We start from the raw sequence: 27,977 nt of genomic DNA on the forward strand, positions 1-27,977 counted from the left end.
GAGGGGGTGGCACTGGCGGCGGCTGCTGCTGTCAGGGGCAGCTTCCTCAGGCCTGCTGTCTGCACCGCCCAGCGGAGTCAGGCTGCCCAGAGACCGCCCAGACCCCTTCAGGGAGTGCTGCTGGAAGGAGGCCCCACGAACTGGCCGGGTTGATGGGGACGCTGTCCATCCCGGAAGCCCAGGAAGAGCAATCTCCCAGGAGGGAACCTCAGTTCTGGGCACGTGGCATCAGCTAGCCCAAGGGGGGTTCCCACGCAGGGCGCAGACGGCCGACGAAGGAGGCCTGGGAAGCCGGACTTTTGACAGGCAGCCTCTGTGAGTGAGCCGGTTAGATGGCGCGCTGCCAGGGGGGGGTGGACCTGGAGGAGGTTTCGAGGGGGAAGGCGGAGCAGTGGAGACCAGGGAGGGGGCGTACAGCGAGGTCTGAGGTGGGGAGACCACTTCCAGATGTTTCCCCGGTTCCCTCCCCTCAACTCCGTGCGTCCCACCCCCAGTGCCACCCCCGCCCACCAAGGGCGAAACCTGCAGGGCCGGGAAAGGATCGACCCCCAGGAGAGGAGGCCCGGGTATTTATAGGCCCGCGGTGATTTTCCCTTAGTCCCTCCGCGGGCTTGCCAGGAGGGGGCGGGGCCTCCCAGAGGGACCCCTCCCCTCCCCCGCCGACTCCGCCCCCGGCCCGCGCCCGCTCCCCACGTGGCCGCCGGCGGGAGGGGCCGGGCGGCGCCGGGCGGCGCCTCTTCTTCCTCCCGCGCGCCGGGGAGAGCCCGAGCCCGAGCCCGAGCCCTGCGGACCCCTGCGGTGGGCCGGCTGTCGGCAGCCCTTACCCAACCCGGATAGAGAGCTGGCTGCACCCCCGCCCTCAGCCGCCTTCTCCTCCCGGTAAGTCCGCGCCCTCTGGGCCTAGCAGGATCCTCAGGGAAACTGAGTCCGGGTGATGGCGATGCGTGGGGCTGGGGAGTGGGGTTGGGGCAGCGGCGTGTGCGCCCCGGGTGGCGGCGAGCAGCCTCGCGACGCAGGGCTGCGGGATCCCGGCTCCTGGGCGGGGACCCCCATGGCGCCCCGGCCCCGCCGGCTCGCGCCCCACCCCGGACTGCCGCCCCGGCGCGGAGACTGCCCGAGCGCGCACTGCCCGCAGGCGGTGGGCCGAAGGTCGGCCGGGCCTCCGCTCTGCCCGGTGCCGGCAGAATTTCCCCGCCTCGTGGCTGCCACATTCTGACCATGAATCAGCCACAGTTGGGAAAATAAACTTCAACTTTGGGTCCGCCGCCCTGGTGGCACCCAAGGCACTGCGACGGGGCTGCTGGGTCTGTAGCTGCGTGAATGCAGGTGGGCGCACGCAGGGTCCTGGCACACCCACAGGCAGGCCTTGGGGGAGCGAGCCCCCATCACTGCTCTCGCTTTCCCCGGGTGGGGCTGGTAGGCTGGCCCTGTGGTCTCACCCCTGGGCTCCTTTCCTGGGGAGGAACTCGGGGAGTAACCATAACCCCAGGAGGGAAGTCGCCCCAGCTGGGTAGACCCTCTGCCTGGCCTCCTGAGGCTGTGGGACCCAGGGCCCCAGGCTGCATGGTGGCCAGTCTGAGTTGCGACCACAGCAATAGTGCCCTATCCCAGCCAAATTCACCAGGAGTGAGTGTCTAAGATAGCCATGACCCTGCCCCAGCCAGGAACCAGGAACAAGGCCAGAGGTCAGGCACACCCACGCAGGAGCTGGAGTTGGGAAGTCCTCTCCCCACCAGCCCCGCCCTCTTCTCCCTCTGGGCAGTGGGATCTGGCCAGGACACTTGCCTTCTCTGGGCCTCAGTTTCCCCATCTGCTCTCTGCAGGGTAGGGACAGTGGCTCCATCAGGGACCCAGAGGGAAGGCCCCCAACCCCGTCACGGTGCTATTCAGGGCAGCAGGCCTTCGGGCTGTGCACGGAGCAGCCCTAGTGTAGCACCTGTCGACATCTGGGCTCAGGTCTGGTGTCTGAGGCCTCACGCTGCTCCCGCCTCTCACAGGTCAGCACCAGCTTTCTGCTGAAAGGGCCAGGCTGGCGCAGCGGTGGGCCGCCCCCCTGCCAGCCCTTCCCCAGGGGCCCCCAGCTCCGGGAGTGACGGGTCAGCAGGGTGAGCAGGCAGGCAGGGGGGTGCTGCAGGGGGGGCGGAGCGAGGTGACCAGGTGGGGCTGCCTGTCTGTCGAGGGTTCGCTCCTTCCCAGCAAAGAGTTAACCATCAAGTGTGGGTCCCCCGCTTTGTGGCTTTGTGGAGGTGTCGACAGGATGTCGGAGCTGCGCGCACACACCTCGCCTGCGCACACACCTCGCCTGCGGGACCTGGGAGTCCTACCTTAAATAGACTCCGTTCGCCTTTCATTAAAGTGCAGTTGTTTTCCAGGTTGGGAAAGTTAGCTGCTTTGTGAAGGCGCGGCGCGGATGGATAATAACTGGGCAAAGACAGGGGCACCGCCCTGGGCACAGCTGGCCTGGTTCTGGCCCTGGCCCTGGCCCCTGGCTTTTGGGGGTGCTCAGAGGCAAAGCTCCCCTGCAGTCTGAAAGCCTGTGGGCTGAATAAACGGAGAGGAGTGAATGGACTAGCCTGCCATCGTCTCTGAGCCTCCTGCCCCCTGTGAGGGTGGTGCCCCATAATCTCTGTTCCGTGGAAGAGGAAATAGACACAGGGTGATTGGCTGACAGAATTGGTGCCTGCATTTATAAAGCTCCTACTGTGTGGGCTGGCTTTCAGTGCCCCCCACTGCTGCGGTGGGCCGGTGTGGTGTACACCGCGCTGGGCAGACAGCGCTTCCCCAGGGTCGGGGGAGAACTGGCCGGCTCCAGGTGAGCAGTGTAGTCACCACGGCTCCCAGTCACCACGTAGTTCCCACAGGAGCAGACGCCCGTGGGCACCGTCACTCTGGGCGTTCAGAGAACCAGGTCCCGCCCAGCAGCACCCCCACACAGCCAGCAGCGGTGGGGACGGTGCCGGCCCACCTCGGGCGCCCACCGGTGTGAGCCCAGAGCAGAGCAGGCTGTGCAGACAGGCAGCTGCGCCCCGGAGCTGCTGGTCCATTGAGGCAGTGGGTCTTCCTGGCAGAGGGGGCCGTTGCGGGTGGGTAACTGATGGAAAGGCCCCTCTCCCAGAGCTGTCGAGGACAGAATGGCCCAGGGCAAGGGCCAAGGCTGCCCTCCTGTTCTGCCTGCCCCTCCCGCCCCTACAAATTTCCCAGCTGCACCTGAGTGCCTCCAGCACCTGCCTCCTGTAAGCTGGGCCCCAGTGGAAAAGGAGGGACAGGTAGGGTGGGAGGGCAGACCGCAGGACCATCCACTCCCGCGAGGCTGTGCCCGGGCCAGCCCCACAGGGAAGGTGTGCACTGCCCGCGCAGCTGGGAGGCCGGGCTGACCCGGGCCATGGAGCGAAGCCCTCCGTGGGTGGGAGTCCGGCCAGAAACAGGCTTGGGGAGGTGGAGGCCCGCTCTGCTTTTCCCACTTTGCAGATGGTGCCACTGAGGCCTGACCTCAGAGGCTAACCCTGTGGTTAATCGAGGCACGTGGGTCAGGGAGGAGGAGAAGGCCAGACGTCCCACTCCACCTGCACACAGCGTGGGGTGGTGGTTTCCCCTCCTGGCCTTCGAGCACCCGCTCTACCGCTGTGGGCAGAGCCAGCCCCAGCCCCTCTCCATGCCCCAGCAGTGCTGGTCCCTTCCCCTCCGCACACACAGAGTCCAGCTGGCCCAGCTGGTGGGGCAGGGGTTTCTGCATGCCTCAGCTCGACCTGGGATCCTTGCCAGCTGCTGGTAGATGCCAGCCTGGATCCTGCCCTGCCATGTGAGAGGGCCTCGATCTCTCTGTCCTGCCTGGTCCTGGGTGCTCTGGGGCCCTGGGATGTGGCCTCAGCGTGCAGCCTGCCTCGCCCACCACCCATGTCCCCATGCCCGTGTCCCTGTTTCTGCTCCAAGTACAGCTTGGCACTGCCGCCTGCGCACAGCAGCCAGGAAGCAGACATCTCTTCACCCGGCCCCAGGGTGGGGAGGGGGTGCTCCCCATTCCCCCGCCCCCGCCGCCTGGCTCGGCCGCCCCACCTGCACAGACGTGACCGGCAGAACAGCAGCCCTGAGTGCCCAGGTTGGATGCTGCCCTCCTTGGGGACACCCATGGCCCCCGCCTGGTCCTTCCAGGCTGTCCCCCTAGGGTTGAGCCAGGCCCTCAAGTGGGAGGCAGTGCAGGGAGGGGCTGCCTGTGGGAGGTGGCCGGTGATGGGAGGAGCAGCCAAGACAAAGACCCAGAGGCGGTACCTGGGGGGTCACCTTTGACGGCAGGAGGGGGCGGCCTGGGAGGGGCCTTGCTGGCCAGGCTGGCCGGGCACCTGTGCAGGTGGTACTGGCTCAGCCAGCCCTAGGTTCTGGGAGAACTTCTGGCCGTCGTGCAGATGAGAAAGCCCAGCCCAGCGTGGACCTGGCCCCTCCGTACCTGGCCAGAATGGCACCCAGCATCTTGTGCCCGATGCTCTAGGCCTCACTCACCTGGTAGGGCTGGGCTCCTGGCGCCAGCAGGTGGCCCAGGGATGCTGAGCAGGGACTGGGGAGGATCATGCTCCCTCCCAGCTTGGTGTCGGGCCCAGCAGCCCGGCCGCATGGCCAAGGAGATGTCGGGGGGAGTGGACTGCTGGATGGTTGGACGCTGCACTTTCCAACAATCAGGGGCCTGCTTTACAGGCAGCATCTTGTCAGTCTGTTGGCAGACCAAGGGGCGGGCTGGGGGTGGTGCTGACTGCTCATCCCAGCGTGAGGACAGGAACCAGGGCCCAGGACATCCCGTGGGTTGTCCAAGGGACATGGCCGGTCAGCGGCAGAGCCTGGTCCCCACTGGAACCCTGCCCTGGGACCTGGCCGCAGCCCCTGGCAGTGCCGGGTTGTGTGGCTGGGGCCCCTCCCCCAGCTTCAATCTGCAGCTTTGTCCTCCCTACTCTGGGCAGGCAGCCTGGAGCTGGGACAAGGGGGAGGGGGGCCGGTAGTGGGCAGCCTTCACGTCCCACCCCAATACCCTGAACAAGCCAGGGCGATCAGGGCCTGAAGCCCGGCCTACGCCTTCCCTTCCCTGGACACCAGGGGTCCTCCCCTCTGGGAGAGGCCTTTTCCTGAGGGCAGCACTGGGGCAGGGGAGGGACTTGGGGCCTCTGAGAGGAGGCATCTCAGAGCTTCATCTGGTCTCCGTGGAGAGAACCCAGGCAGAGGGGACTCTGGTGGCGGGCTGGGGGCCTGCACGCAGCCCAGTGGAGTCCTCCGGGTAGAAACGGTGGCCTAACACCATCTTGTCACCTGCGGGGCCACAGGTTCCTTACCGTGCCTTCCCCCCCCCCAGGTCTGTACACATCACTCCCCTCCAGTGTTCGTTGTCAGAACCGACTCAGCCACGGAAGGTGGCGGTGGTCACTGTTGTCTTCAGCCCATGTGCCGCTCCCTCTGCTGGGAGAGGCAGGCGGTCCCCCCCGGCCTCGGCCCCCCAGGATCCGGACCAGAACCCTGACAGTGTCAGAGGTGGCCAGTCCCTCCGGGAGCTCACCATTAGCCTTGCTCTTCATGCAGCCGGGAGGCCGAGCCCCAGGGATAGGGTGACAGTGGGAGGCGAAGACGGATCGGTCCCTGAGAGCGCAGGTGGAAGTGGAAGTCCAGCTTCCTTCTGGGGGTGCCTCTGCCCTTCCCGCCCTCTCCCCGCACTGGAGTCAGCCAGTCCCAGGTCTCCCCCAGCCCATTCCCAAAACCCAGACACACACAGTGCCCGGCTCAGGGCTGCACTGCGCAGATCCTCTTCCCAGTGAGCCCGGGGCAGGGGCAGCACCGCCAGCCTTCTCCGAATCAGTCCTCCCACCCCCCCGACCCCTGCACCAGGGCCGACCTCTCTGTGGCTTCCACCGGCTTCTACTCCTAACCCGGGAGGGTTGGGTCCAGGGAGGGTGCCAGCGGGCCAGGTAATGCCATGTCTGTAATCACTCTGACCTGTCCCCAGATTCTGGGGCAGAGTGGACTGAGCCCTGGCCTGGCTCCCCTGACCACTGGTGTCCCCCAGCTCTCAGTGCTGACCAGCCCGGGACCCCGGCCTGGAGGAGACCCCCCCCCCATGACCGGAGCTGAGGGCGGGCCTGCTCTGAGGCCAGCTCCCTCTGTGAGATGCTTCTGGTCCCCTTCTGCCATTTCGCTCGCTCTAACTGTGAGAAGGACCACGTTTGCGCTGGATGCAGCTTCTTTTAAGGTCCAGTGAGTGTCCCGCGTGACATGTCACACTTCATGTGGTTGAAATCCCACACGGCGCGCCTAGCATCCCAGCGGGCCCTTTCTGTCCTCCTGCTGGACGCCACGGCAGCCAGCCCACCTCCTCACATGCAGGGCTTGGGAGTCAGGGACCTTGCACCCCATCCTGGAGACTGCAGGTGGAGCTCCTTGGATACGAGACGGGCCAGGGAGCAGTGAGGACACTGCCCACCCAAGGTCCTGTGCATTCTGCTTCTGGCGTCAGGGGAACAGGCAGGCAATGGGTGGACACTCAGTTGTTCCTTCCCTGAGGCCCACTGTGCGCAGGACCCCTGCCTGGGATGAGCCCACAGCAGGTGACCCACACAGGTCAGTCGAGGTCCCCTGAGGGCTCATGGCCTCGTAGGGAAGATGACACACACGCTGGAGGCTCAAAAGGAGATTCGGGTAAAGCAATAGGGGGCTCCCAGCAGGACAGCCTCAGCTCCCCCTCCCACGTGGCAGGGCCTGGGCTGCCCCTGAGCTCCAGGGAGCTGCCAGGAATGTAATCCAAGGGTTGCCAAGCAGTGGAAAAATTTGGGTTCTTGTAGGAGCTAAAAATACAGTGTGGCAGCCCCTGCCTCCGAGTTCCGGAACCCCGCTCCTGCCATTCTGCCGCCCACCCTGGGGGAAGACAAGCTCACTCTGTGCACCCCGCCCCCGCCCTCGCTGGCTCTGGGCCCAGAAGCACCCCAGCCCGTGTACCGATGCTGGCAGAGCTGCCCTGAAGCTGCCTCCCCAGCCTCAGACAGCCGGCCCCCCATCTCAAGTGCCTTCCTTAGGCCTGGTCCCTGCCCCATCCCCAGAGCCCCTCCGCCTGCCCTTGCAGGGATCCAGGAACGGAAGCCATTACCCACCTCCACAAGGCGCTAAGCTCTGGTCCCGAATCTGGGCTTCCCCACCCTCCCATGCAGCTCGAAGCCCGATGGATGGACCCGTGCAGGGCCTCCCAGCAGCCTGTGCCCAGGACACAGCTTGGTGTTCGGTGCCTGCCTGGACAGGCTTCCCCCTTCTGGCTCAGTTTCTCCATATGCACAGCTGGTCTCTGAGGTCTGGGGGACCCCTTTGACCCTGTCCCTGACACACACACACAGTTTGTCTACTGCCAGGCAGGGGCAGTGGCTTCCCATGAGTCACACAGCTGCCCAGGCATTTGGGCGCCCAGGTGGAGATGCGGGCATCACCATGCCAGGCTGGCCCCAGGAGCAGGAGGAAAGCCAGACAGATGTCCAAGGAGGCGGCCTCCGTGTGAGCTGGGTGAGTGCCCACAAGCAGGATACCCAGGTCAGTGGGCTGACCCAAGGAAGGCTCTGAGGGAGACCCTACCTCCCAGAACGAAGGGTAAGGCATGACCCCGGCCCCATGGAAACTGCATGTTAATGGCCGAAAACAGGTGAACCCAGAGATCAGTGGGCAACGTCCCACCAATGTCAGGGTCCCGGGTCTCCCTCTGCAGGAGGCTCCTGCCTCTATGGTTCTTCTGGTGCAGGGGAAAGAGGGGGGCAGGGGCGGTCTGTTTGGAGGGCGCTGAAGCATCTGACCCTTCAGTAGCCCGATGGACAGGTCTGGCCTGAGCAGCAGGTTCTTGGGCCCTGGGGGCCCCAGAAGGGTCTCCTTTTGTGAAGTCTGCTGCTGGCTGCACGCAAGCTCAGCAATTCCAAATCCCTGCATAGGCTCCGCCCCATGGGGGCCCCCGTCCAGGGCAGGCTGGCCACGCCCTTCATCTGGGGGAGCTCTGGGAACAGGGAACACATTCCTGAGCTTGTGGCCCCGCCTGCAGGAGGCTACGCCCCACGGGAGGCCCCGCCCAGGACAGGATGGACACGGGGAGACCTGGTGAGACCTAGGCCAGGGAAGGTTCCCTGTGGCCTCGCCCCATCTAGCTCTCCAGGCCGGGCTGCGGGCCTTGGGCCGGGCCAGGTTGAGCAGGGCCGGAGGGCAGAGAGCCAGGCTTCCTTGGATGAGTATTACAATAGCCACGCGAGTCTTACGTGCTCGTGCAGTGCCCTCGGGGTCCAGTTCCTGCACAGGGAACCCTGCTGCACCCCTCTTGAGACACATGCTGTCACTAGCAGATGGAGAACAGAGGGGGCAGAGTAACTTGCCTGGTCACACAGCCCAGGAGGCCCAGGAAGGAGGCTGCCGCCTTCCAGCACACTGCCTCCCATGCAGGGTTCCGGGTGCTGTCTCCACACGGGCGCCTGAGAGCAGTAAACGAGTCCGTCCTGTGCTCCTTGCAGAAGTGCTCAACTGCCACCCAGGCGGGAACAGGCAAAGGCTGCTGGTTTGTTCTGAGCTGCTGCAGCCAGGGGGTTGGCACCACCACCTGGCCCGGCAGGGACTCCAGGCTGGCAGGCTGGCACCAAGTGGGATTGCCCTGTGCTTCTATTGCGTGCATGCACGTTGTTACTGAGGCCTTAGAACGTTACACACACATCCACGTCTGCGTGCGTGGTATGTGATACATAGTTGGTGTGTCAAGTATTTTCTGTGTATGGAAAGCTTCATAGAAAGGGGAACTTAGGGGTGCCTGATGCGGGCGGTGGGCTGGGGAAGCCAGACCCCCACGAGACTCAGGCGCCGCAGTGATGGCTGGGGGCGTGTCTGGCTTTCTCAGCTTGGTCCTAAGTCGGACGCAGGGACAAAATGATGGACGCTGTCGGTTATTGGTCACACCCCTGCTGGCCACGGGGGGGCCGTTACAGGTTGTTTGGCTTCCTGGGCTGTCGCTGGAGATAGAGGTCTCACTTCCTGCAGGTCTGCCGTGTGGGGAGCAGGCGGCTTCCTGGGCTGGTTCCTGTGGATGATGGGTTGGGCTCCCGGGCTGGCGGCTGCGGCTGAGGGTCAGGGTTCTGTGTTTATATATGGTCTGGCCATTATCCGTTTACATATCCAGCCTTCATCCTGAAGAGCGTTGGAACGTTTCTAGGAAGACATCCTCAGCCGAAGGCCTGGCCATTTGGGCTCTGGATGAGGGTGGGCAGCCTGGGGGGCATCACAGAGGGAGAAGACCTGCCCCCACCTCAGCTGCCAGGCCCCTAGCCAGGCCCCCTCTCCTCACCGGAGGCCCTGCGCACACAGTGACTGTGAGGCAGGGCCAGCTCGTGCGGCTGAGCTGTAGGACACAGGGACGGTGCACAGGAGGCACACTGGACAGGTGGCCGGTCACCTGCTGTGCTCCCACCCCACAGACCAGGGGGCCCCCATATGTGGGGTCTTTCAGGGGAGTGAGCCCATGGCCCCAGGAACGGGAGATGTACAGGGGGACTGGGAAGTTCCAGGAGGGGTGGCTCTGGCGACACTGGCTGTCTCTCTGAGTTGTTTTTCTGCAACCAGGGATCCCTGGGGCTCTTGGCTGGAGACGACACTTGGGAGGCCAGAGGCCTGGCCTGGGAGGCTTTGTGCTCTGTCCACTCAGCCTATGCCAAGGAGGCAGGGACTCAGGCCAGTGGAGGCGGGGAAGGGAGGGTCCGTTCTGGGTCCTCCTTCAGCAGCAGCACCTCAGGCGGGTGGCAGTGTGTGTGGAGGTCCGTCTGCTGTGCTGTTCATGGTGCTGGTGGGAGTGACCCCGTCCCCCGCCACCGAGAGGCTGCCTGGGAGGGACCAGGGCCACGGCTGGCAGCTGGGCAGTTCAGTCGTCAGCAGTGATGAGCAGCCAGGAGAGCGTGAGGGGCAGCCCGAGGCAGGGCCCAGAATGGGTGGGCAGAGGCGGCAGAAAGGTCCTGCGCATCTGGGTGAGTGCATGGGGGTCCAAGGCGGTGGGCCTGGGAGGGTGGGTTAAGCCTCAGAGTCATGGGGAGGGCTCCAAGTTTCCCACCCAACCAGGCCCAGCCCAGGACCCAGGCCTCAGGGACCCATAGGGGATGGCTGATGCCCCACCCCGACATCCCGTCACCTGCCTCGCAGGGTGCTTCCAGCAGCCTGAGGCTGGTGCAGGTGAGGAAACAGGGTCGGACAGAACAAGCATCTCGGCCAGGTCTGTGGGCGAGGGCCAGTGTGCCCAGCTCAGCCGTCTCCCGCCGCAGCCAGGCTGCGTCCCGGGAGGACCCCATGGGTCCCTCGGGGCAGCTGGACAGTTGGGAGGGTGAGGGCCTGCCGGGGAAGGGCGGTGATGCTGAACTCCTGGCTGAGACCCACTGCTCACAAGAGGGGCTGCTCTCTGCCCCTGGCAGGCTTGGGGTGGGCTCCAGAACCTCGAGGGCAGACACTCAAGACTGTCCCCCGGGCAGACAGGGAGTGGGACCTCCAGAGGCGACAACAGCGAGTGCTGGGGATCCTTTGGCTCCACTCAGCCTGTCTCCCATGTGACCTCAGGTAGCCCCTGGGGTCTCCCTTGTAACTCAGCAGCCCTTAGAGTAACGCTGTGCTGGACATCCAGCCTCTCACGGGCTCCTGGCCACCTTCCGAAGTCCAGCCTCTGCTCTGCCGTTTCCATCTGTGGGGCCCTGGGCGTGTGACCTGGCCTTCCTGGGTGCCTCCTCCATTTCCCCTCCTGTTAAGTCGGGTGTACGTGCCTGCCTGCGTGGGGGTGGGAGGCCACGGGCCAGGGTAGGCAGTGCCGGCACCAGCCCCTGGGCATGAGGCGCAGTAGTATCGCTGTGCCTTGCCCCCCGGCCTCCTGCTGCCGTTCTCACACGCTAAATATAAGACCCGAGCCATACATGGTCGTAGAAGAGCCTGGGCTGCCCCTGACCCTTGGGGCCAGTCCCAGGGGCTGTGGTTAAGGACAGCGTCATGGCTCGGGGCCCCAGGGAGGGGGCTTGGTGGGTGTGGTGATGACACGGAGGCCTGTCGTGCTATTCTGTTGTCGGAGAGACGCGTGTGGGGGGACGTCCGGGCCAGGCCACCCCCTACCCTCTGCGGGGTGTCCTCTGGGCTGCGATCACACTGGTTGCAGCTGAATCCAGGTAAATCTCCAAGAGCCAGTGGGCCTAGGGGGGACGCTGGCCCTCCATTGCATACAGATGGACAAACTGAAGCCATAAAACCTGGGCCCTGACAGGCCCGCTCTCCACAGCGCCCTGATCTTGCCCAGAATCCAGTGGGTGTTGAACATGACCGTAGAGTCAGCCGCCCTCCCCAGGCACATTCCTTATGCTGTGGGCGGCCTGGAAGTGCCCAGGGTCTGGCATTGTCCCCGCCCACCCTACTGACCCAATCTAATCCTGTCCACTGGGCAAGGGAAGCACCCTGGGGCCAGGTAAGGGAGCCCCAGAGGCACTGTTTTTGCTGCGCGTCACCGCTGGGTTAGTGGTGTTCCTGCTGGTGCAGCCTCCTCGGGGTCCTAGTGCCCCCAGCGAGGATGGTGCTGCTGCCTCCTCGGTTGCTATGACGATTGAGACAGGGATGGGTGTCAGAAGCACCTGGCACAGGAGGTGCTTGTGGGTCGTGGCTGCCCTGGTGGGGCGAGGGGTAAGCAGCACAGTGTGTCACCTGCAGGTTGGGTCTCAGCAGGAAGCACGGGGAGTCCCTGATTGGCAGGTGGAGTTTTGGCACAGAGGACGCTTCCTCCACTCACCTGCCCAGGCTGAGCCCATGGAACCTGTCCAGGCCCGGGGCCGGGCTCCAGGCTGATACCCTGTCTCCCTCTGGCCCTGCAGTTCGGCAAGATGTCGGTGAAGGAGGGCGCCCAGCGCAAGTGGGCGGCACTGAAGGAGAGGCTGGGGCCGCAGGACTCGGACCCCACGGAGGCCAACCTGGAGAACGCCGACCCCGAGCTGTGCATCCGGCTCCTGCAGATGCCCTCTGTGGTCAACTACTCGGGCCTGCGCAAGCGCCTAGAGAGCAGTGACGGCGGCTGGATGGTGCAGTTCCTGGAGCAGAGCGGCCTGGACCTGCTGCTTGAGGCCCTGGCGCGCCTGTCGGGCCGCGGTGTGGCCCGCATCGCCGACGCCCTGCTGCAGCTCACCTGCATCAGCTGCGTGCGTGCCGTCATGAACTCGCAGGAGGGCATCCGGTACATCCTCAGCAACCAGGCCTACGTGCGCCAGCTCTCCCAGGGTGAGCCGTGGCCCGTGGAGGCCGGCTGCACGGATGGGCCTGAGCCACCCAGTGTGAGGCTCCAGGCCATGCAAGGCAGTGTGAGGGCTGAGGCACAGGAGAGAGCTTGGCCCAGCAAGCAGGGAGGGCTTCCTGCAGGAGGCACCGGTTTCCCGTCTCCCCAAGTTGGAGACTCCATGATATTCCTGCTAGCTGCCTCTAGTTGACTCCTCTGTTCTGTGATTTTGCCCTGCTTTTCCATCCAGCCCTGTGCTAGTTCAGGCCCTGCCCCCTCCCCGGTCTCTGGCCTCCAGGCCCCCGTCCACACTGTGGCAACTGGAGGCACTAGGTCAAAAACCCAGGTGGCCTCGCTTTTACTCACCTGGCTCCAAGCTCCTCGGGGTTAGCTGGGCCTCAGCCTTTCTAGTCTGGCCGGCCCCTGCTGATGGGGTCATGATCCACCTCCACCCCCCCACCCCACCCCCCGTCCCTGCTCTGGCCACCTGGGGACTTCATCCCGAGCTGCAGCCCTCTGGCCTCCCCTCCTGCTCAGACTGCTGTGCCTTCATGTACCTGCAAAGGCTTGCTCAGCCTTGAAGTTCCAGTTGGCTGACACCTCTTCTAAGAAGTCTCCCCACCTTGCACCCAGACTCAGTCCTCAGCCCTTGGGAGAGGCCCTAGGTTGCCCTTGGGGGACAGTGGTCACACAGTGTGCCCCTTGCCCACCAGGCTGTGCTGCTCCCACTGATGCCTGGGGCTCCGGGGTTGGGGGGAGGTGACGGGGGGGGCAGCACCTGTGGGTGAGCCTCCCACCTCATTCCTGTTCCACCCCGCCCAGGCCCAGCTGTTTCTGTCTGTGGAGTCCTTTGTGACTTAGTCTCAGCAGGGCCAGCCAAGAGACACCCCCAAAACTTTCTCAGCTCCAGGAATGAGGTGGGGGGCAGGGGTACATGGGGACGCAGAGGCACCAGTCAGTGCTAAGTTTGGAGAGAACACAGGCTCGGCCCTGGGAGGTGTGCCAGCGTGGGCCTGGGGCCCAGAGCCAGCAGGGACCCCTCTCAGAACTGAGGGCCAGCCAGAGTAGATCCCGGGTAACTGGGGCTACAGGTGCCTCCAACCCCTCCCTGTGGTCCCAGAGGCAGGTCAGCACATCAGGAGAGGTCGGCACCTGATGTGGATGGGAGGCCTCCAGCCTCTGCCAGCTGGGCGCTTCCCAACTCAAATGTAGGCGTCCAGGCAGGGAGGCGGGCACAGGCCAGGGACGGGCAGGCCTGGGAGGAGGGGGAGCCCCAGCCTGGGGCCGGTGGGCGCCGCTGAGACTCCTCCGGTCCTTGATAGCTCTGGACACGTCCAACGTAATGGTCAAGAAGCAGGTGTTTGAGCTGCTGGCCGCCCTGTGCATCTACTCGCCTGAGGGCCACGCCTTGACCCTGGACGCCCTGGACCATTACAAGGTGAGCAGTGGGGGCTGGGGCCCGGGGGGGCCTGGGGGGGCCTGGGGGCACACTGACCCCTGCCTGCCCCGCAGACGGTGTGCAGCCAGCAATACCGCTTCAGCGTCATCATGAGCGAGCTCTCAGACAGTGACAACGTACCCTACGTGGTCACCCTGCTCAGCGTCATCAACGCCGTCATCCTGGGCCCCGAGGACATCCGTGCCCGCACCCAGCTGCGCAGCGAGTTCATTGGTAACCCTGCCCGGACCTCTGCCCCTTCCCGGGGAGATGCCCCGCGTCCCCCACTCCAGGGCCCCGGAGGAAGGCTCTGTCCTGGGCTTGGCAAGCCTCCTGCCCCCACCTGCTCCCTTCAGTGGACCCGGGGCCTTGGGACCCCTGGACGTCAGCCCTCGAGGGCTCTGGGTACAAGTCTGCCCAGCAGCAGAGGGAGGCAGGTTGTCTGATACCCAGTTCCAGCCCTGCTGGTTGTGGCAGTGGCCACTGAAGGGACACTGCTGTGTATCCAGTGCAGTCTTCGCCCAGAGCCTTGTGTCCCCCCCATGTCCTGTGGGAATAGGTTCCCCTCCCGCCTCACGGGCTGGGTGCTTTGGGTGGTGGGAGTGAGCCCAGGGCAAGGGCGGAGGCAAAGGCATCGCAAGGTGCCAGCGACCCCGGGGGGCGGGCAGCCTCCCAGGCCCGCCAGTGCTGCCTGTTCCTTTGCAGGGCTGCAGCTGCTGGACGTCCTGACACGGCTGCGGTGAGTCCCCGCTCGCCGCTCCCCAAAGCCAGGCCCACCTTTCCCGGGCCCAAGCACCGCCTCCAGATGGGCAGGGTGGAGCTTCGGCGAGTAGCCCCAGCAGGCCTACCCCTCCTGGGGCTTGGTCCCGATGAGGACCCAGCCTGCCATCCCCGGCACTGCTGGACGGGCCATTCTGCAGTTTCCCTGTCCCAGGGCTTGGCGGCCGCCCTTAGAAGCTAGGGTCACCAGATACAGGACAGGACCCTCGGTTGCGCTGGACCGTTGACAGGCAGCAGGTCACTTTGTTAGCGGAAGTGTATTCTAGATGTTGGCTGAGGCATACTTATGCTAAGTATGTTTCCTTGTTTGCCTGAAATCCAAATGTACACGGGTACCCAGGAACCCATCAGGACCACTCTCCAGGGTGAGGCCCCCACCCCGAGGAGGTCGTCTTGGGGCAGGTCCGGGAGGGGGCCCCAGGAGGACAACCCAAGCTGGTGTGACTAGTGCTGAGCTGGCCTCAGGCAAAGGTCTGCTGGGTGCTGAGGGGCCCGCCCTGCCACTGACGGCACAGCGCCCTGGCCAGGCTGAGACGATGGGCAGGTCCTGGGCTCAGTGAATGCTCAGGCTCCCACGGTCGGGCCAGAAGCCTGGCCCTCCACACAGGGGCCCGGTGGACCCCCTCAGGTGTGGTCTCAGTGCTGCCCTCCCAGCACTGAGGGCCTGCCATCCATGCAGTGCCACCTTCAGCATGTCCTCTTCGTCCCTCCCTGAGGGGCGTGGAGCTGCCAGCTGACCTGTGGGCAGACGGGCAGGACCCCCGGCTTGAATATGGAAGGTCGCCACCCCTGGCCAGAGAGGCCAGCCTGAACAGACCACTGCCTCCTGGCTGTGGCAGCCCTGGGCTCTCAGGGTGGTCTGCGTGTGCGTCCAGGGAGGGGAGGCTGGTGGGAACAGTCAGCTCAACCCGCCGGGCCCCTTCCGCTCAGAGACCTGGAGGACGGGGACCTACTGATCCAGCTCGAGACCTTCAGGGAGGCCAAGGCCGAGGACGAAGAGGAGCTGCTGCGAGTCTTCGGAGGCACAGACATCAACAGCCACCAGGAGGTCTTTGCCGCCCTCTTCCACAAGGTGGGCCAGGCTGGGGCCCCTCCAGGGGTCTCAGGCCCAGCAACGGCCACCCGCCCTGCCCTGGGGCCTGGGGCCTGGGGCCTGGGGCCTGGGGCCTGGGTCATGTCCAGAGCTACATCCTGGGGCAGAGAGCAAGCGATGGGGGCTGGAAAGAGGTACAGTCTGGGCCTACCCAGGGGCAGAGCTGGGGCCACAGGCCCCAGGAGGACAGGGCTCCAGAGGCCAGGCCTGCCCAGAGGTGGCTGCACTGTCCTGGGCCCCAGGGAACTTCAGGACTGGTGAGAAGCCAGGAGGATGAGTTCTGGTCCAGCTCAGGCCTGTCCATCACTGAACCCAGCAGCTCCCAGCTGGGGACCAGTGTCCCCAGGGACATCTGGAAACATCTGGAGACCTTTGGGGTCGTCATAGTTTGGTAGGGGTGCTCCTGGCTTCAATGCACAGGCAGCCCCCACACGGTGACCTGGCCCCAGGTGTCGCCAGTGCAGCCACTGGGGACCCCTGACCAAGGCTCATCACCAGGGCCCCCACGGGGCATCGAGTGGTGACGGGGGACGCTCCCAGGGAGGCCGGGGGTTACAGGCCCACCTGGGGAGAGGACTGCCGTGACACGCCCTCCTCGCCTGCCCCGCGCAGGTGAGCTGCTCCCCAGCATCCGCACACCTGCTGTCCGTGCTGCAGGGCCTCCTGCACCTAGAGCCCACCCTCCGCTCCAGCCAGCTGCTCTGGGAGGCCCTGGAGAACCTGGTGAACCGGGCAGTGCTTCTGGCCAGTGACAGTGAGTGGACAAGGGAGAGGTGCCCTGCCCACAGCCCCGGCCCACATCCCCCTCCCTGACCCCAGCCCGGTGGGCAGACACTGGGTTCTCTGTTGGGGAAGGCTGCCATCCTTGGCCCCTAACCGCCTCCTGCGGGAGGGAGGGGACCACACCTCTCTTGCTGTCCCCTACCCTGACCTCAGATGTCCCCACCCCAGCCCAGGAGTGCACCCTGGAGGAGATGGTCGAGCGGCTCCTGTCCCTCAAGGCGCGGCCCCGCCCACGTTCCCTGGACAAGGCCCACAAGAGCATCCAGGTTGACCTGGGCCAGAGTCACAAGGACAGCTCCCCCCAAAACACTGGTGCACCGAAGGCGGGTGTGGAGGGCCCGCAGCCGGTGGCGGCCCCCGTCAGCCTGCCCGCTGCCGACGTCCAGAGCGAAAGCAACGTGATGGCCCCGCAGCCGACAGCCCCAGAGCAGCAGGAGCCCACCCCACTCCCACCTGTGCCCCACCTCCCTGGTTCCACTTCCGGCTCCCCTCCTCCTCCCCCTCCACCCCCACCTCCCCCACCGCCACCTCCCCCACCCCTGCCGGGCCTGGGGGCTGCATTCACCCGACCCCCACCCCCCCCATTGCTTGTCTCTAGTGAGGCCATACCCCCCCCACCTCCACTCCCAGGCATGGGGTGCCCACCCCCGCCCCCACCCCTGCCCAGCACCTCTGGGGCCCCTGGCATGGAGGAGATTATTGTGGCCCAGGTGGACCACAGCCTGGGCTCTGCCAGGGTCCCCAGCCACAGGCGGGTGAACCCGCCCACTGTGCGCATGAAGAAGCTGAACTGGCAGAAGCTGCCTTCCAGTGTGGCCCGAGGTGAGGCCCCGGGGCCCCAGGTGGCTTCCCTCTGCGGCAGGGGGCTGGGCCCTGCTCAGGAGAGTGGCAGTGGTGCCTGCAGCGCGTGTGTGCTCCTGCCTGGGCTCCTGCTCTAGGCTCGGCTGCTGGGTGGTCTGGGGGCAGGAGGGCAGGAATGAGTCAGAGTCATCTCTAAGGACCCTCTCCTCCCACCCACTCCCCTGCAGCCCTGTGTGAGTCTCTGATGCCGCAGACCCTGCACTGCCTAGGCCCCTGGGTGCTGGGTGCCCTGGTGGGGGGTGCCGACACTCAGAGAAGGCCGAGGCCGACCTGGACGCGGGCACCTGTGCCCTATACGTGCACGGCATGACAGCAGCTAGAGGGCTTTTTTTTTTTGTCAGGCACTTATTAAGTGCCGGCTATATGCTTGTCCTGGGCTGGGCCCCAGGCAGGGCATCCCTGCCAGGCCTCCGAGGCTGGGGCCCTGTGACTCCCAGACCCCTGGGGCAGGCGTGAGCTGACTGGCGGCCGTCCCCCGCAGAGTGCAGCTCCATGTGGGCGTCGCTGAGCAGCTCGGACGCCGAGGTGGTAGAGCCCGACTTCTCCAGCATCGAGCGGCTCTTCTCCTTCCCCACGGCCAAGCCCAAGGAGCAGGCAGCGGCCCCGGCCAGGAAGGAGCCCCGGGAGGTAGGGATGGGGCCCCGGGCTCAGACCAGGCACTTCATGCCCACCCTCCAGGTACTCAGGTGCCCGTGGTGTTTTCCAGATCACTTTTCTGGACTCCAAGAAAAGCCTGAACCTCAACATCTTCCTGAAGCAGTTTAAATGGTGAGCAGCCGGTGTCCCTGGGCCAGCCCCTCCCACCAAGCCCCATCGGACTCCCAGTCTCTGCCCCAGGCTTTGTCTTGGGCTCGGCAGTGCCATCTTCAGGACGCCCCTAGGAAGTGCATATACGATCCCCGGGGCTGGAGACAGTGGGGTAACAGTCACAGACAACCCCCACTAGGGGCCCTGGAGACCACCAGCCCAGACTTCCTAGGGAAAATGAGACCCAGAGAGTGGCTGGGATTCCCCAAAGCCACAGACAGGTGATGGCCAAGCCAGGGCGAGGATGAGGACCTGGCCCTGCCGCCCAGCCCCAAGTCCTTCCCTGCTGTGGATGCAGGGCCTTGGGCCCTGCCTGGGAGCTCACTGCATGCTACTCAGCCATTCCTCCTGTGTCCCAAGCAGCCAGCACCCTGGAAAGGGGAGGCCGAGGTGCTCTGAGAGACGAGGAGTGCATTATTCAGCCCCTAGCCTTATTACTGTGTGACCCCAGGCAGGTAGCATGCCTTCTCTGTGCCCCAGCAGCCCTGGCTCCTGCAGCCTCAGGTGTGGGAGGAAACCCTGGTGCGGCCAGTAGAGGTGTCATGGGCCAAGGGCCATCCCAGGCTGGCAGGATCCTGCCTCCACCACCCCCCATCCTTTCACTCCTCCAGCTCCAATGAGGAGGTCACCGCTATGATCCGGGCTGGAGACACCACCAAGTTTGACGTGGAGGTCCTCAGGCAGCTTCTCAAACTCCTTCCCGAGAAGAATGAGGTGAGTGGGGACGAGAGACAGCCCAGCCCTGCTAGGGGGCATGGGAGGGCCCCGGAAGTGAGCAGGCACTGGGTGGGGGCCAGAAGCTGGAACCCCACGTGTGGGCCTCCTCCCCGCAGATTGAAAACCTGCGCTCCTTCACGGAGGATCAGGCCCAGTTAGCCAGTGCCGACCAGTTCTACCTCCTCCTGCTGGGCATCCCCTGGTGAGCTCGCCGCCCCCCAGGGGGAAGGGCAGGGAGAAGCAAGGGTGGAAGCTGGGCCCAGGCCCCTCCTCAGGGGTCCATGAGGGACGGTCCAGATGTCACTGGTGCGAGCCCCCCAGCGGCGGGCTCTTCCAGAGGAAGGGGCTCATGGCCTCCTGCAGGCCTGCGTGGACCTTCCTGTGTGACCCCAGAAGGCTCCGCCTGTCCTAGGAGGGAGGGGCGCCTGTCCTCGTCCTTGACCCCTGAGCGCTCGCTGGAAACGTCCTTCCTGGGCCCCGGCACCATCCTGCCGGGCCCTGTCCAGCGCCGGGCCCGGGAACGTGCATGCTGCACAGGGCCGGGCTGCGGGCCCCCCAGCTCTGCGCGGAGCGGACCCTGCCGGCCCAGGGCTCTGCGGGGAGGCTGGCTCCTGAGCTCCTGCCTTGCCGCCCCAGCTACCAGCTTCGGGTCGAGTGCATGCTGCTGTGTGAGGGCACGGCCGTCGTGCTGGACTTGGTGCGGCCCAAGGCCCAGCTGCTGCTGGCCGCCTGCAAGAGTGAGTGGGGCCCAAAGCTGGGGAGCTCGAGGGCTCCCGACAGCCACTGGGAGCGCCTCTGTGTGCCCGCTTCCCCCGCCTCACTGTGCAGCATCACCCAGTTCTGAGGCCCACACCGAGCATGTGCACTCATGCCTGAGCGCGCAGACGTGCACACACGTGCACACACCGCTTTCTCCGCCCGAGGGAGGGAGTTGCCGCACACACGGGGCAGGGACACGGATCAGCCTGACCACCGGGATGCAGCTCATTCCTGCTGAGGACACACGCAGGGGTGTCCCCTGTCATCCTCGCACCAGAGCCAAGAGCCAGGGCGGCCTTAGGTTCCAGAAGGTTCCCGTCAGCCTTCTCACCCATAGAACGGGGTCGGGGTCATCTGTCCCCGGGTTGTGAGGTTCAGAGGGCACTGATGTCGGGGCAGCCTGCTTCTAGAGCCCCCAAGCGTGCTTGTGTCCAGGGCTCTGCTGCCCTGCCCCCTGCCTCCTGCCCCGCGGCCCTGTCCTGCCCTGGGACGAGCCCGGGGTGGAGGTAGGGAGGCCTGCGGGAGGCAGTGACAGGACCCCCTCCCGCAGGCCTGCTCACCAGCCACCGGCTGCCCGTCTTCTGCCAGCTGATCCTGAAAATCGGGAACTTCCTCAACTACGTAAGTGGGCCGCACCTGCCCACCCGTGCTCTCCGGCCACCCAGCCCGCCAGAGACTCACTCCCCACCCCCACAGGGCAGCCACACCGGTGACGCAGATGGCTTCAAGATCAGCACGCTGCTGAAGCTCACAGAGACCAAGTCCCAGCAGAGCCGTGTGACGCTGCTGCACCACGTGCTGGAGGTACCCCGCGGGCCAGGGACCCCAGGGCCTGCGGGAGGGTGCCCACGCCCCCGCTGCCCTGCCCACAGTCCCTCCTGGGAGCCCTATTCCAGCTCCCCTGCGAATCACTGCCCTCCCTACAGCCTCCTCCTGCTCTGAGTGGTCTCTGTCCCTCTGACCCCAAGAAAGGCGAAACTGTCACAGAACCACAGCCAGGCCCAAGGGAAGAGAGTGGAGGTCCAGATGGATTTCCAGGGGGTGTGGACCTCGGCTGCTGAGGGTTGGGGGTTGCAGGGTGGGCATGGGCATTCCCCGGAGCAGCATGTGGCCTTAGTGGGTCTCAGGGACACACTGTGTTGCAGGAAGTGGAGGAAAGCCACCCCGACCTCCTGCAGCTGCCCCAGGACCTGGAGCCGCCCGCCCAGGCAGCAGGGTAGGCGCCTCCTGCCCCACCCACCCACCTGCCCGGCCCACGGCTTGCCCTGAGCCCTGGTCCCAGCCAGTGCGGTGGCTGGGCTAGGCTGGGTCCTATGGCTGCAGCCCAACCGTGGGCCCCCAGGAACTGCTGCCTGATAGACAGTCACTTTCGCTTTGGGACAGGACCTCGTGTCCACCGTGCCCTGTCCCCATGAGGGACAGAGGGAAACTGCGGCCTCAAGGGACAGGGTGAGACCCAGCCACAGTCCCACCAGGAGTTGGTCTCACACAGCCTCTTTACAAGATTAACCTTCATGAGCAGAGCCATGCCACCCCCATTGTGCAGGCAGGAAGACTGAGGCCCAGGGAAGCCAGGGCCACGTCCATGGGATCACATAGCCCAGCGGGCGGCTCTGGGCGGGCAGCCCCAGCCATCCGACTCCAGGGTCCACACTCGCAGCACAGCCCTGCCTGGCTCCATGCCGCCATAGAAGGTCCTGGGGCTACTGAACCTTGCAGGGCTCGGGCGAGGAGGACAGACTGAGCCATTGGGGTCACTGTCCTAACACGACAGCCCCTGCACCTTCTATGGTGGGCACGCCCCCCTCATGCCGCTCAGCCCGTCCCAAAGCTCTAATGTCCTTCTGTGAGCCTTTGGGTGTGCGGTCCGGGGCCCCACTGTCCCAGCAAGGCTGAATGTCTGCTGTCACCTGACCCCACCGGCCCGTCTGGGGCCTTTCAGGATCAACCTTGAGATCATCCGCTCAGAGTCCAGCACTAACCTGAAGAAGCTTCTGGAGATGGAACGGAAGGTGTCCTCGTCTGTCCCGGAAGTGCAGGAGCAGTACACGCAGCGGCTGCAGGCAAGCGCTGGGGGGCAGGGCCCCCTCCAGTGTTGGGAGCAGAGTGAGCTGGGCTGGGGCAGGTGGGCTGGGGGACGAGACAGCCATGGCAAGGGGCCCCCACAGGAGGGCGGCCCCCTCTTATTGGCCCCACAGCAGTTCCCACAGGTGCAGGGTCTCCCTGGATCCCAGGGCCGAAGTGCTCGGACCAGGGTCCTGCTCAGAGCCCACGCCTGCAGGGCCTGTGTCGGGGGCTGTCCTCCCGCGGCTCTGAGCACCCCGGCCCCTCCCTGGGGCTCCAGCCCGACGTCTCTGATGGCTGTGGGCGGTGCTCTCCGTGGGCCTTCACCGCCGTGTGCCTGCCCCATGCCCCCAGGCCAGCGTCGCGGCCTCCCGGGAGTTGGAGGAGGTGTTCCAGGCCATCGAGCAGAAGCGGCTGGAGCTGGCCGGCTACCTGTGTGAGGACGCCCAGCAGCTGTCCCTGGAGGACACGTGCAGCACTATGAAGACCTTCCGCGACCTCTTCATCCGGGCTCTGAAGGTGGGCTGGAGGGACACATGCTGGTCCCGCAGCCCCACTGGCCTGGGCAGGGTGGGCGGCCTTGCCCCCTCCTGCCAGGCTCCTGCGAGATGGGGGGCCGGGGTCATGGCCCTGTCTGCCTGGCAGGAGAACAAGGACCGGAAGGAGCAGGCAGCCAAGGCTGAGAGGAGGAAGCAGCAGTTGGCGGCTGAGGAGGAGGCCCGGAGGCTGCGGGGCGAGGACGGGAAGCCTGGTGAGGCCAGGGCTGGGGCTGGGGGCAGGGACAGGCCACGGTGGGGCCGCCGAGTCTGGGTTTTGGCCCCTCCTCCCTCTGAAAGTCTCGCAACTCCACCCACCCCTTCCTCCAAGGCGGCGCCCTCCCAAGGGCCCCCGGGTGGGCTCTGGGGATCCCGTGAGCATGTCTCTGAGGGTCTCTCGGCTCCTCAGTCAGGAAGGGAGGCGTGAAGCAGGAGGAGGTGTGTGTCATCGACGCCCTGCTGGCTGACATCCGGAAGGGCTTCCAGCTGCGGAAGACGGCCCGCGGCCGAGGGGACGCCGAGGGGCCCAGCAAGGCGGCTGCCGCAGGCCCCCTGAGGAGCAAGGCACCTGGTGAGGCCCTCACCCGCCTCCCCATCACGTTCCCTTACCGCCATCCCCGCCCTGTGCTGGCCCTGCAGCCCGGCACCTCCCTTCCTCCAGGAAGCCCTCCCTGACCTCATGGGAGATCTGGCTCATCTCCCCTGCTGCCCTGAGGTTTGGGGCAGCTCACTCACACGGTACTTCCCTTGTCTGTGCTACAATCAAGGTCTCCCCGGCGGTTGTGACAGCCTTCCATCCAGCCCCCCGGCAGGCAGGAGAGCTGGGCCAGTTGGCTGGTTGACACACAGCCCTGGGGCTCAGAGGGGCTCTGAAGAGGTGGAAGAGGCCGGCATGAGGCTCTGGGGGGGGCATCCACTCCCGGGGAGGCTGCTCCTGGGAACTCTGGGGGCTGGGGTCATGTGTCATCACCTTGGGGCCCAGTGTCCCCTGCTGCCCAACTCTGAGCAGACTGTGGACACCAAGGCTCTCCACTGACATGCGTTCCATTCACAGCAGCCACCAGTGATCCCGTGAGGGGCCCCGGTCTCCCCACCTCTGAGCCTGGTCTTGATGCGGTAGCAGCTAGGGAGCCCCAGGGCTGGGACCTCGCAGATGCAGCCCCCAGCAGCCCCCAGCCCACCGGAGACCCGTCAGAGAAGGGTGGTCCTGGGCCCCTGGAGAGGCGTTCTTCCTGGTACATGGATGCCAGCGACTTCCTGGCCACGGAGGACCCCCCGGGCCCCCCACCCACTGCAGGGGCCTGGCCAGCGGTGCTGGAAGACGCCCAGGCCCTGAAGCCCCTCAGCTTCTCCAGCAACAGGCCTGCCGGAGCTATGGGTTCCAGCCAAGACAGCGAGGAGCCCGCAGCCCCTCAGGGTGCCCGCCAGGCAGAGGCCGACAGCGCAGGCCAGGGCCTGGAGGACGCAGCCCCCCGCAGTCACAGTGCTGGCCTCGCTGCCGCAGGCGCCGGCGGGGACAGGGATGGGGACGAGGATGAGAACGCAGCCCCCGACTCTGCGCTGGACACGTCCCTGGACAGGTCCTTCTCTGAGGACGCAGTAACTGACTCGTCAGGGTCTGGCACCCTCCCCCGGGCCCAGGGCCGGACCTCGAAGGGGACAGGCAGGCGAAGGAAGAAGCGGCCCTGCAGGAGCCAGGAAGGTAACTGGGGCCTCCTGTCCCCTCCTCCTCCCAGGTGGGCTCCTGGGCGGGCGAGTCAGCAGGGCTGGGAGCAGCAGCGCCTCCATCCCGCAGCCTGGGCTTTTCTCCACAGTGGCTGCCCCGCCCCCGCTCCTCCCCGCCGCCCCGCCCCGAGAGTGGGTGGTTCCCAGGGCATCTCCGTCCTGCAGGAGGGAGGCAGTGGCGCTTGGCCCACAGGAGGGGCAGCTTGAGGGGGGCACCGCCGAGGTGGCTGCACCTCTAACCCACTAACTCCTGCCCCCTCCCCCGCGGCCCCCAGCAGGAGGCCAAGACAGCCCCTGGGGCGGGGCTGCGTTTTGGCTCCGGGTCCCTGTGGCCCCAGCTCCAGCTCCGAGTTCAGGGTTGTTCGCTGAGTGACAAGCTGTTGAGTGCGTCTCTTTTATTTGAAAGCAGAGGTTGCCCCTGACTCTGATGATAGTAAAACAAAAAGGCTGTGTGTGATCCAGTAAGGTAGGTCCGCAGCCCGGCGCTCCGCACTAACCGTGACGTCGAGGCCGGGCCCCGTGCCCGGCCCCTCCTGGGCGCTAACCTGGCTTCCCTCCCACTCCTGAGCTGCTGGTGGTGGGACGCTCCTGGCCCTTGTCTTCCTTCCTCTCCCGGGAAGCGCGGGGGCTACGCCTCGCTTAGCAGCTGTCTCTTCTGCTGTGGCAACGGGCAGCCTCAGAGCTTCCGCCAGGCAGACGGCCTCGAGCGGCTGGGGTGGACAGGGCTGACCCGGGAGCCCTCGGGGAGCAGGGTTCCAGGGCCTCTGAGGGCGGAAGCCACGTGCCCAAGCTGTCTGGCTCACCCCAGCCCCCAAGGCGCCCCCCTTCCCTTGCATCTGTCCACAGGGCACCCCAGCCCTCCTCTGGCGCTGGTGCCAGCCACACATGTCCCCAGGGAGGCAGTGAGGAAGATCCCAGGGGCCGCTGCCAGGGACAAGTCGGCTGCCAGCCCCTGCAGGGGGTGCGCAGGCCTCCTCTCCCTGGAGGCCAGGTCCTGGAGACAGCGAGTGGGTCTATAGGCGCTTCCGCTGGATGCGCAGCGCTTCTAGTCCCTTGAGAGCAGGCAGGATGGTCAGGGTCTATGATGAGGCTCAGAGATGCAGTCAGATCGACGGCCTAGATCCTTGCCGCATCCCAGCCTGTGCTGGTGGAGGCAGACTAGTGCAGGGACCTGGAACCCCTGCCCGGTCACCAGACCCATGAGTGGGGGCCCTCTGCCTTCCACGCACCTCCAGCCCATGGGCCTGGGGCCTAGGGCACAGGGCACCAAGGTGAGGTCTGGCTGGTGCCGGAAGAGGCCACGGCAGGAGAGGGTCCAGGGCATGTCTCGCCGTGGTGTACCCTCACACTGGGTGCAGCCTTCACCCCCGGGTCTGGGCTGTTTCCTGAGCGTGGCTCTGGTGTGAAACACCAACATTCGCCTTTAGAACCTCACCAGCACACCCCTCAGGAGCCAGGATTTGTCCTTGCAGCCCCAGCTGCTCGCCCTGCGTGTGGGGAGCATTTGGGACATGTGGTCCATGGGTTTGGGGACAGCAACCACGTGTGGCCACCGTCTGGTGAAAGGTCAGAGTGCCCAGTGCCAGATCTGTGCCCCGACACTCACCCCCAGCCGGGCCCATCCCCCCAGTGGTGAGGGCAGGAGGAGGGATCCCACCCTTCCTGTCTCCCCAGCTTCTTACTTGAAAAAACTGTAATTCAATAGGAAATTTTCAAGGTCATAATGAACAGCACCTGCTGTTCACCCCAGAATGGCAAAAACTTGCAAAAACTAGGAAAATTGCTAACACCTGCTGTATTGCCCTCGCCCACCTTCGTGGCCTGATTTGAGTTACAGCCGTCCGGACACTTCTTCCCTGGGTTTGTCCCCGGGGTCTCCCAAGGTCAGGGCTGTTCTGCCCCACCCGGGACACCATACTGTCTTCACCCGCAGCCCCGGCCGGGCAAGGGTGGCCACGTGTCCCATAGCGGTTGCTTCAGTGTTCTGGAAACGAGATCGTGCCCAGGGCCGCACATCCAGCCCCTTTTGTCTTGCGTGACACTGACATCGTGGAAGGCACAACGTCCAGGCTGTCTTGGGGCAGGAATCCTACACCCTCGACTGGAGTCCTCCCCAGAGCGTTGTGAGAGGGACGTGGGGGCCTGCTTGTCCTGTGGTCAGCGGCACTGACACTGACTGAGTGGTTCCAGTGGTGGTTTTGCCGGACCCCCGCCCCCCGCTGCACAGGAACCGTTTTTCCCTCTGTGCTGAGTAGGCAGCCTGGGGGTGATGCCCCGGGGTGACTGCTGCCAGTTTGCACAGCGGCTGCAAAATGGTGATTTCCTTCCACAAACTTCCCTCCTGCCCTCTTTTTCAATCACGGACGTCTCCAGTGCAGGTGATCTGCCCCCGTCCTCCGCTGTGACGTCCTGTGGCCATGGGACGAGTGGCCTCAAGCTGCCCCCTCCATCCCCTCGGGTCCTTCCTTGAGCTCAACCCTGTTCCCCCTCCATCCTGCCCCGGCACCCTTGGCCCTGCCTGAGCACTCCTCCCGGCTCCGCAGTGGGACTGGGGCGGGAGCCCTGCTGCGACTGACTGACTGTCCACATCTGCCTGACTCCTGACTCGTTTTCGTGACCTGTCTCTTTCGAGCGGTCGTCCTCTCAAACCGGACATCCCTGACTCTGGGGTGGCTGTGGGGACAGGGCATTTGGGGGGACAGCCAGCAAGGGCCCCGGGACCAGAGAGCACAGAGGGTGCAGGGGGCAGGCGGGCGGCAGGATCCTTGGGTGTGGGGCCCTGGCGCCCTGAGGACAGAACTGGAGAAAGGCAAGGCAGGAGGCTCCACGTGAGGGGAGGTGACCGAGGGCACTGGCGGGGGGGGGGGGGGCGACAGCGTAGTGAGCCGCGGGAGAGGGAGTGACGGGCCCCGCCCGCCCATCAGAGGTGATGAAACAGCCCTTGTCTGGACTGCTGGACCAGAGCTAGCTTGCTGGGGGTCTTCCAGCACCTTCCTCCTGGGTGAGCCTTGCTGCTCCAAAGAAGGGGCCTGAGGTCAGAGTGGACCTCGGACAATGGTGATGAGGGGACAGCAGGAGCCTGGCCAGGCCACACCTAACCACACCCTTTCCTCTCCCTCCCTGCAGGCCTCAGGCCCAGGCCCAAAGCCAAGTGAGTGGACCCACACAGCAGGGGCCACTGGACGTGCTGCTGCTGAGCGAGGCCCCTCCAGGGCCAGGCTAGGACCAGGCCCTGGGAAACCAAAAACTCCGTGCCTTACCCAGCCAGTGCTACCGCCTCCTGAGGCCTTTGAGGTGTTGTGGCTGGGACCCCCACGGGCACCGGGGCCTCATCCACCCGGCGCCCTGCTACACTCCCTGCACGCCCCTGGCCACTCAAGGCCTGCTTTCCAAACGCCGGTGTCAGACCCCGACCCCACACCGCATGCACCACGGTGCCCACCCACCCTCTTGCAGGGGAACAGGGACAGGTGGCTGCGTCCCTGGGCAGCCCTGAACTTGGACCCCGCTCTCCAGTGACCTGGTTCCCAGATTCTTCTGGGGGCAGGCCCTCGTGGACCTCTCCCCGTGAAGCCCCGGGAGCCAGGCAGGCGGGGAGCCCTTGCTCCACAGCTCTGCCCCCCACCCACTCAGCTGGGCTGCAGCAGAGTTGTTTTTACTGAAATGTGATTGTTTCTACTGTTCTGTGGTGGCCAAGCTGGGGTTAAACAGGTGGATGAGGGGACCCCAGGGCCTCTGAATTGAGGCAGGCTGTCTGGCCGTGAATGGGAAGGCAAGGGTCTCTCTACTCAGCTGGGCAGGGGACTCCACAGAGTTGGCACCTGTCCCTGGAAGCCCTGAGGGTGGGAAGGTGTCTGCCCTGGCAGCCACAACCAAGCCTGCCCCCGCCACAGCCAGGACCTGGCCACCTTTCAACAGCACAGCCCGCACAGCAGCTGCCCCTCCTGCCTCCAGAGGGGGCCCTGCTGGGCTGAGGGGGGCGAGGATCCAGGCCTGGGGACAGGAAGGACCCAGCCAGCGAGGCTGCCACCTCTCCCCAGTGACCCTGTGGGCAGCCTGTCCGTGCCCCCTGCACACACCCCCCTCCAGGTGTGAGCTGCTGAGCCTGGAGGCTGGAGGGACTTCGGCCAATAAAGAGCAGAGCTGGCCCAGCACGTGACC

The 27,977-nt window shown here is 65.6% G+C and overlaps 1 protein-coding gene across 8 annotated transcripts; it reads left to right on the plus strand.

The window, feature by feature from the left end:
• INF2 (inverted formin 2) lies at positions 1-27,975 on the plus strand. Of its 8 annotated transcripts, XM_032482810.1 has the most exons (24): positions 1-315; positions 495-879; positions 11,859-12,258; positions 13,576-13,691; positions 13,766-13,925; positions 14,397-14,430; positions 15,402-15,543; positions 16,177-16,318; positions 16,516-17,169; positions 17,690-17,835; positions 17,915-17,976; positions 18,627-18,729; positions 18,849-18,934; positions 19,369-19,469; positions 20,042-20,112; positions 20,188-20,295; positions 20,637-20,707; positions 21,434-21,554; positions 21,910-22,074; positions 22,201-22,306; positions 22,501-22,662; positions 23,146-23,793; positions 24,223-24,282; positions 26,943-27,975. In XM_032482810.1, the coding sequence occupies exons 3-23, from the start codon at positions 11,868-11,870 to the stop codon at positions 24,279-24,281; spliced, it is 3,648 nt and encodes a 1,215-aa protein (XP_032338701.1). In that variant the 5' UTR covers positions 1-315; positions 495-879; positions 11,859-11,867; the 3' UTR covers position 24,282; positions 26,943-27,975. The 8 variants fall into 8 exon arrangements, with proteins under 8 accessions (XP_032338701.1, XP_032338702.1, XP_032338699.1 ...); XM_032482811.1 differs by lacking the exon at positions 495-879; XM_032482808.1 differs by lacking the exons at positions 1-315; positions 495-879 and adding an exon at positions 7,368-7,515.
• Positions 27,976-27,977: the final 2 nt, after the last annotated feature.

Source organism: Camelus ferus, chromosome 6, assembly GCF_009834535.1.
Source record: "Camelus ferus isolate YT-003-E chromosome 6, BCGSAC_Cfer_1.0, whole genome shotgun sequence".
Taxonomy (NCBI): domain Eukaryota; kingdom Metazoa; phylum Chordata; class Mammalia; order Artiodactyla; family Camelidae; genus Camelus; species Camelus ferus.

What these genes read in the sequence shown, in the direction of transcription:
- INF2 (XM_032482808.1), top strand. Translation starts at nt 7,387, where the DNA reads ATGAGTCACACAGCTGCCCAGGCATTTGGGCGCCCAGGTGGAGATGCG. An exon ending in AGTGCTTCTGGCCAGTGACA is followed by an intron (nt 16,319 to 16,515) that starts GTGAGTGGACAA and finishes TCCCCACCCCAG; the next exon opens with CCCAGGAGTGCACCCTGGAG. An exon ending in TCTTCATCCGGGCTCTGAAG is followed by an intron (nt 22,075 to 22,200) that starts GTGGGCTGGAGG and finishes TCTGCCTGGCAG; the next exon opens with GAGAACAAGGACCGGAAGGA.